This window comes from Trachurus trachurus (assembly GCF_905171665.1).
Source record: "Trachurus trachurus genome assembly, chromosome: 11".
Classification (NCBI taxonomy): domain Eukaryota; kingdom Metazoa; phylum Chordata; class Actinopteri; order Carangiformes; family Carangidae; genus Trachurus; species Trachurus trachurus.
Window position 1 is genome coordinate 10,535,362 of NC_139904.1, and position 8,693 is coordinate 10,544,054.

At 43.8% G+C, this 8,693-nt stretch overlaps 1 protein-coding gene across 1 annotated transcript; it reads left to right on the forward strand.

Moving 5' to 3' along the window:
• Positions 1 to 437: 437 nt before the first annotated feature.
• LOC310993636 (uncharacterized protein) lies at positions 438 to 8,693 on the forward strand. The gene is made up of 2 exons (XM_083982048.1): positions 438 to 685; positions 7,506 to 8,693. Exons 1-2 carry the CDS (start codon positions 493 to 495, stop codon positions 8,546 to 8,548), a joined length of 1,236 nt encoding a protein of 411 aa, XP_083838174.1. The 5' UTR covers positions 438 to 492; the 3' UTR covers positions 8,549 to 8,693.

Sequence of the window (8,693 nt, forward strand, 5' to 3'; positions counted from 1 at the left end):
TTGTCAGAACAAATAGTGAGGATTTTCAATGCCTCTGGATACAAAATAAAAGAGACTTTGTCATGTCATGTGTAGCGTTGCGGTTGTGCATGCTACATTCACGTGAAATTGGGCAGACGGAGACAGCCGCTGCACGTAACGGCATAAACAAGACTGAACAAGTGGTCAGTCAGCACGAGGCAAAACAATACACGTGACAATATGCTGTCATGGCGATGTCGTTGTTTGATTACCTGACCCACGTTTTTACCGGCTTTCTCTTGACTTCTGTGACTAAAATGACATCTGGTTTGTTACCGACGGCCGTCTGTCCGACTGCACGTGAATGCAGCATCCTCCCCGGCTCTTACCGGAAGTGACGTATTCGTGGGCGTTCACTTCGGTTCACTTGGTTGCCGACGTGACGTGACGTGCCCAAACTGGAAGAGAGTCTAGCAGCAGCCAGGAAACGGTTCGCTTCTCCTCCCAGGAACAACAGCGAGTTTGAGTAAAATGTCTGAGGTCGAGTTTCTGAGAGGATTCGTCACCGAGAGACTCACCGCCGCCTCCCAGGAAATCTTAGCGGCCGTGGACAGAGTCGTAGCCGGGTACGAGGCGCAGGCTTCGGGCTTCAGACAGGAGATCGAGCGGCAGAGGAACCTGCTGGATGTTCTCCTGCAGCCTCGGCTCGTTCACAACAAAACCGGTTGGTGATTCAGTTTTAAATCCATGGACCTCGAGGTTGTGGTCTGTATAGAAAGAGGACATGTTGTACTATATTCCTGTCTTTTAACTTTCATGTCGCTATCAACAATTGTACTAGAGGAAGTTACAAAATCTAGGTCTTTTTAGTTGAGGCGACTTAAATTGACTTAGCTATTATCGACTAGCAAGTTAACAATTTACCTTTTTTATTTTAATTTATTTCCATAGTACTGTTTTTGGAGCCATCACCAAAATCAACAGATTAAAGGTTATTTTCTCAAGTAAGTAGGTAAATTCTTTATTGTCCCGAAACGGGCAAATATTGTTGCAGCAGCTGGAAGACATTGAAAACAAGACACACCACAGGAGAATATAGAGGTAAAAAGCACAGAGCAAAGCACACAGCACTGCTGTCAATGATAATGGCAAATAAAAAACAACAAATCCACTATAAAATCTATACAGAGGACAGATAAGAAACAACAATAAATCGAATCTAAAAAATACATTAACAAACCTAGTAAGGCAATACATAAGTGCAAGAGTAGCCTACGACTGGCTGTGTGGCTACCTCCTTAGCTATAGCTGTTGCTATAATATGGCTGTTGGGGTGAATGAGTGTTTGTATCTGTTGGTTTTGACTGAGGGAAGAAGACTGAAGCGAGTGCCGGAGGGGAGGAGCTGAAAGTGTTGGTGAAGAGGATGGGAATGATCTGACAAGATGGAATTTGCTCTCTTCACTACCTGACTGTCTCCACACGTTCTTTTGCTCTGTGGTTAATTTAAAGACGTAAGACACCAGTGCTTTGGGTTCAGATGTTGAATTGTGTCTTAATCACACACAGACTTGTAAATTTTATGATTGGAGTATTGCAATTCAGGATTTAACCACTGGTAACCTTACAACAGGACATGTTGGACACACTCCACAAGTTCTACAAAAGAGTAACAATGGTATTGTAGTAGCCGTTTGTCAAAAAACAAAGTGAAGTTCCAAATCAAATTTCAAATCATGAAATTTAAAGGGCCACTGCTGCACCATGGGTTGTGGTGTACGCGGAAAACATGATGTCCAAACACATTTCACATTTCAGCAGAAATGTGGTTTATTTGACCAGAAAAGTGAGCAAACAAAGAAAATTCCTCTGTGCCTCTTATGCTCCGGTAAAAACCCATTTGCCCACCCAAGTGTATGCTGGTCCCTCACCGTAAGTCTACCTATATAATCTCAGGTGCCCCCAACATGCCAAAATGAAACAAAAACACAAATAATAAACAATTAAACACCTATACTTAAGCAATATCACACGAGAGGGAGTGCTGTTGTACTGAATATCAGCACTGGTGTGATTCTGTCGTAGGCACGAGGCCGCAGATAATAACACCAGTTAGAGCAGAACTGTGTGTGTGCGGCGCTGACACACACACACACACACACTGTTACCCTGCATAGGAGCCGACTCCGAGTGCATGCTCTTTACGGCGTACATGAGCAGACATGTGAGACGTGTTACTGCAGCTCAGTGTTTTCACAGTCGGAGTTTTCTCCTCCACTTAGTGGCCGTGGTATGATCAGGTCTCTGTGACTCCACACTGCCAGGCTTCTTTACATGACGACCCGAGACAGACGAACTGACCGCTCCACACCTTCACCATCACTTCCACTCATTCCCTCCCTCTTTTACAGCTTTCACTTTATCCTTCCTCCCTTTAGCTGCAGCTGCTGCAGCTCAAACAAACTCTGCAGTACATGCTCACGACAGTAGGCAGAGTATCAGACGGTAGCATTGGTGTAGTGGGGATTTTTTTACTGGGTGGACTGGGCGCCATTGAAATACAAAATCTGTGACATCATTGAAATACCATCCACTGCCACACGAGAGTTTAGTGTCACTGAACAAGAGGTAATGTTTAATTGTTATCTAGCCTAATGCCACTGTCACAATCATTCACTCCAAAGTGTTGAAAGTCCAAGACAAAGTTTTATCATCTCTAGACCAGGGGTGTCAAACTCAAATATGCATGGGCCAAATTTAAAAATTGGTACAAGTCGAGGTCCGGACTGGTTGTTTATTGAGAACTTTGAATTTTGAAATGACCTTTTTGCACATATTGAACCTAAAACTAACAAAGCCTGTAAGTTATTGCATATAAACCAACATAATTAAATACATTTTAAAAAATCAGTTGCATTAATTTCTAATGGCTCTATCTGCAGCTTTCCATAGTCATTTCTAGGGCTGGGTATCGTTTGCATTTTCATTGATTCTGATTCCTATTTTGATTCCTCATTTCGATTCCGATTCTTTTCGATTACCGATTCCGATACCAATATTAATTATAAAGTAAATAAATATAGTATGTTTTTGTATAACATTACTAGGGCTGCCTCCAAATAGTCGACCAAGCAAAAATCACTGACTGACCAAAATTGAATTGGTCGCAGGAAAACAACAACAACATTTAGAGCAGTGTCTTGTCAAAATTAAGTCAAAATCAATATGACTGAACAGTATAAAGGCTATAGAGGGCTTTTAATTTGAAGGGCCAGATACAGGAAGTCATGACACTCACTCGCTGTCAGTTTTTTTGTTGTTGTTGTGGTGGTTACACGGCACGGCAGGTCTCTCTCTTTTTCTTTTTTTTTCAAAAGCGACTTTTGCCGACGTTGTCACAGACGTTTCTAATTTGGAGACTCCGGCGTGAAAGCACGTGTCACTGCTGTTTTCGGGTTATTAGCGATTAGCGGGTGCTGCCGTTCCCCGGTCCCGTCCCACAACGCTCACCGGCGGTCAGTCTCACAGTGTCACGGAGCAGAGACATGATAGTCCCCGCGGCGCTGCAGTCAGAGACCTGCACCGCTGCATGCCGCAGACCCCCCATCCCCACCCGTCTTCCTTCCGTGATTAGCAGGAGAAATTACCGACTGGGGGATGACCCTCACCCTCCCGTCCTGTGCTCGCGTGTGATGTGTGTGTGTGAGTGACTGCCAGGAACCAAAATAAAGAATCGAAATGCGCATTTTTAAACGGTTGTCGAATCTTGGGATTTCGGTTCCGGTTCCAAAATTGGAACCGGCTCTCGGTACCCAGCCCTAGTCATTTCTGGGGGAAAAAAACCCATTAATTTTCTGCTGTTTTGATACCCCTCCGCCTGGCCATGTGGATTTGTTTACAACGAAGCCAGTGAAAAATCAATACAGGGAGCAGTGAATAACGTTACAATGTTATGACGTGTCCGTCATAAAAGAATGTGGGTTATGGAGCGTTTGTGTTGCGGTGCAGCAGAGACGAGAGCTGGGACACCGGGGCGGCGACCGAATAACCAGTGGCGGCTGGTGGTCAAATTAGTTGGGTGGGCTAATAAATAAATTATACCCATTAAATGGTTAACACAGCAGTAGCTAAAAGTTAGGGTTATCCCATCTCACAAAAGTATAGCAACTAACTAGGCCTACACACTGGGGAGAAGGGTCTAGTCCAAAAAACAAAACAAAAAAAACTTCACCTGGTTATACACAGTCTCTCTCTCTCTCTCTGTCACCCCCACACACACAGTCTCTCTCTTCTCTCTCTCACGCACGCACACACACACACGCACGCACGCATACACACTCGACGATATTGCTCAATTAAAAAAAAGAAAAAAGAAGACGATATACAGCTCATATCGACGGCCTTTCTGGTCATGTCATTTAAGTCTGGTGCTCCCGGTGAGTTTAGAAACTAGATTCTCCACTTCGTTCATGTTAGCAAAGACAGTTTAGAGCAGTAAAGTATGCTAATGCTACCTGTGATGCTAGCGCCTAGCGCCGCTGTTTCTGTCTTCTCCCTCCCACAACAACACTACTTTTCCTCCGGTTCCTGTCATTGGTCTGAAAACAGCGGTGTTGGGCTAAATGAAATTAGAAGGGGGGGGAATCAAGGGGGCGGGACATGACGACTGTCAATCACTGACCCAGCGTCAGCCCGCTGCTGATTGGTCAGAACCGATCGGCCTGTGGGCTGAATGAAGTTAGCCCAAACAGTCGGTCAATGGCGAGGGCGGGACATGAGACCTGTCAATCATCCACAGTCGGAAAATGAATGAGAGCAGACTCGGTGAGCTCGGGCTGATTAAAATTAGCCCATTTAGAGATATCTTGTGTTTTTCTTGAAACTATTTAATATTGTTGCCAGTTCCGATTTTACTAAGACTTAGAACAATCTTTTGTATGTTATTTAGAGAATATTTTTCCTCATCTTTTGTTGTGTAATGCAGGGAGGGCTTAGCCCCACTAGCCCATTGATACCAGCCGTCACTGCGAATAACTACACTGATGTTGCAAGGTTGATTTTCAGCCGTGAGGCGCCAGGTGAAGACAGAGAGCCTCCGTTCTCACTCGTAACAAGTCACAAGTCATGTAGTTAACTATCACAATTACTCTGGAGCTTTTTTATTATGGTAAAAAAACCTAGAAATCCTGCTTAGCTCCTCTTTAGAAAAAGAGAAAAAAAAGACTGGGGGGACGGGGCACCCTCGCGTCCAACGGCCACTGTCATGTGATAGAGGAAATATGACCATAGCCGGATATCGAAATTGATCAAAAATGTATCGCGATCCCAAATTGAGATTGTTTTATCGCCCAGCCCTATGCACGTGCTAGCTAGCTAGCGCTGTCACTGTAACCGGATGTTTTGACTGTTTAAAGCAGAAGTAAGCGGAATTTTTGCGTTAATATAAGTCTTAAATAATTATATCTTCCGAGGGCAATCACTTATATAGAGTGTTTGGTCCGAAACACGGGTCTGTCAGTCACTCTGCTCTGCTGTGAGCCGAGGAGAAAACTTTCCTTGTATCCTACAAGCTTTATCCAATGAGGAGAGAGAACGGCATGAAGGGCTGTGTGTGCAGCCAAGGGATGCACGTGAATGTGGTGACGTAGGGCCGAGGACCAATAGATCCATGATGAGGACGGGGGCTGCTAACTCCATCGGCTGACAAGAAGTTAGCCAAAACGACCGGATCGCTTACTTCTGCTTTAAGTAGAAGTACTGTTACGTTGATGAAATTTTACCTGAGTAAAATTGAAATTACTGGTGTAAAAAAACACTCAAGTAAAAGTAAAAAGTAGCTCAGAGTAGGGATGCACCGAATTTTCAGTAACCGAATATATGCAAAAAAAGCAACATTCGGTATTTGATGGAATGAGCGAAAAGCAAGGCCGAATAAAAAAAAAAAAAAAAAAACTAAGATGAATACGCGATCGCGCGACTATCGAAACGGCAGCTTAAAGGGATAGTTCAATATTTTGGCAAATTGGCCAATTGCCATAATCGCTATAGTCATAGCAGTAGGTTCGTTACCTTCATTTGTCGGTGTAAGCTATTTTTAGAACGGCGGAGCGGAGCAGCAGGCTGGTTTCCCTCATCAAACTCATCAAATACAAAATGCCAAAACTCCAAAACGCTTTCGTGGACAAGTTGTGGCCTGCACATTCACCACGCTATAAGATAATAACGGAATGTTACGAGACAGAGCCGTTTTAGAGGTAAGTACAGAGTCTGCTTGCTGAAAAACTGTCCCTGATCGCAACACGCATCAGTCTCATAACGTTCCTCATAACGTTCCGTTATTATCTCATAGCGTGGTGAATGTGCAGGTCACAACTTGTCCACGACAGCCTTTTGGAGTTGTTGGGTTGTGTATTTGATGAATTTGATGAGGGAAACCAAGAAATTCCCTTAGCCTCCATAGCATAGCCCTGAGCAACCTGCTGCTCCGTTCCGCCGTTCTAAAAATAGCTTCCACTGACAATTAAAGGTAACGAACCTGCTATGACTATAGCGATTATGGCAATGGGCCAATTTGCCAAAATGTTGAACTATCCCTTTAAATCCCAGCTTTATTAGTAAGTGACTCCTACTGCTGAGCAGTGGGGGGAAAGCTGCACAGCGACCGCGCGCACCGTTGCACGTCGCTCCAAGAGCCCGGTGCGTCCTGTCTGCAGCGGAGACACGGCCACTGAGAGGACTGAGTGAGGGGACCGTTCCTGTAGGAACGCGCCATTTTATAAATCATTTAAAAACCAAACACCCTGAACAGCATGCTGAGTACGAGAGGGAGAGACGGCTGCAGCAGTTTAAAGTTCCTCGTCCCAGCATGTCGCCCACTCCGTCCGTGGCCGCCGTCTTTTAAAACAGTGTTTCCCAACCTTGGGGTCGGGACCCCACGTGAGGTCGCCTGAAATTCAAATGAGGTCGCCTGAAATGTCAAGTAGCCTAATTGATGAATTAAAAAAAGAAAGGTTAGGAACCACTGTTTTAAAAGACACTTGGTTTTTTTTTTGGAATGTACTTGCATAGATCTTTCAGCACTCACAATTGGCCGATATAAATGAAAAACTTACTTTAACTTGTTGTGCTTTTTTGATGAGCAACGGCAACTGGAATATTCAAAAACTGTCAGAATAGTCAATAAACATTTACTTTCTTTGAAAATTAAGTCTAAAAATATTTTATTTATCCAATAGGCCCTATTAAAAAAAAAAAAAAAAAAACTTTAAAACCACTTTTGGTATTCGGTATTATTTGGTTATTCGGCCAAGCGTTTTGATTTTATTCGGTATTCGGCTTCGGCCAAAAAAAATGCCATTCGGTGCACCCCTAGCTCAGAGACTTCCGGCCAATCAGAGGCTCATAGCAGGAGCAAAATTCCTTGAGCTCAGAGTAGCGTCTCAGACTAGCATCCACTGAGAAGATCATTGTGGTTCATAGAGACAGCAGTTATGAGTGACAGTATGAAGACACTGTTGTTCATGATGTGTTTCATTGTTTCTGCAGGTGATCAGCACCTGTTGAAGATTGAAGCAGAGGATCCTCCTGAGTTGACCTCTAGTCTGGATCAGGAGAACCCAGGGAGTCTACATGTTAAAGAAGAAAAGGAGGAACTATCGACCACTCCAGAGTTCCCCCTCATTGCTGTTTATATAAAGAGTGAGGATGAGGAGGAGAAACCTCAGTCTCTACAACCTCATCACAGACAAACTGAGGCAGAGCCTCCATCCAGCAGCTCAGCTGAACAGATGGAGGCCGATGGACACGACCGTGGAGGATCTGAACCAGCCAGGAACTCAGATCAACATAAATATCTTCAACCAGATACAGATGATGAGGTCTCAGAGACTGAAGACAGTGATGATTTCTGGAGTGAAACCAGAGCACCTGAGTCAGATTTGAACAGTGAAGCTGTTCATGTAAGTGATGAAGAATGTAACACTGGTAAGAAGTCTCACTGCTGCTCAGAGTGTGAGAAAACATTTAGCAAAACCACGGCTTTGAAGATACACATGAGGATCCATACAGGAGAGAAACCATTTGACTGTGCTACCTGTGGTAAACAATTTAGTCAAAGAGGGAATCTTAAACAACACATGAAAGTCCATACAGGAGAGAAACCATTTGAATGTCCGATCTGTGGTAAAACATTTAGGCAAAGAAGTAGTCTTACAGAGCACATAAGAGTCCATACAGGAGAGAAACCATTTGAATGTCCAACCTGTGGTAAAACATTTAGTCATAGATGTAGTCTTACAGAGCACATGAGACTCCATACAGGAGAGAAACCATTTGAATGTCCAACCTGTGGTAACACATTTAGGCAAAGGTGTATTCTTATAGAGCACATGAAAGTCCATACAGGAGAGAAACCATTTGAATGTCCAACGTGTGGTAAAACATTTAGGCAAAGATGTAGTCTTACAGAGCACACAAGAGTCCACACAGGAGAGAAACCATTTGAATGTCCTACCTGTGGGAAACATTTTAGACATCGAGGGAGTTTTAATATGCACTTGAGACTCCACACACAGGAAGAAACCATTTAGTTGTGCTATGTGGGAAATGATTTACCCAGAAGAAAAAGATTTTCTTCTGGGTAAATCCTTTCAAGAGTCCATTCAAAAGCGAAGCCATTTGGTTGCGGTGTTTATGGGGAAACATTTATGGAGCTGGAGAATTTGGCTGCACATG

Excerpts from the sequence above, each read along its gene's own strand:
- LOC310993636 (XM_083982048.1), top strand. The coding sequence starts at position 493 with ATGTCTGAGGTCGAGTTTCTGAGAGGATTCGTCACCGAGAGACTCACC. Across the intron at positions 686-7,505 it reads GCTCGTTCACAACAAAACCG|GTGATCAGCACCTGTTGAAG; the intron begins GTTGGTGATTCA and ends TTGTTTCTGCAG.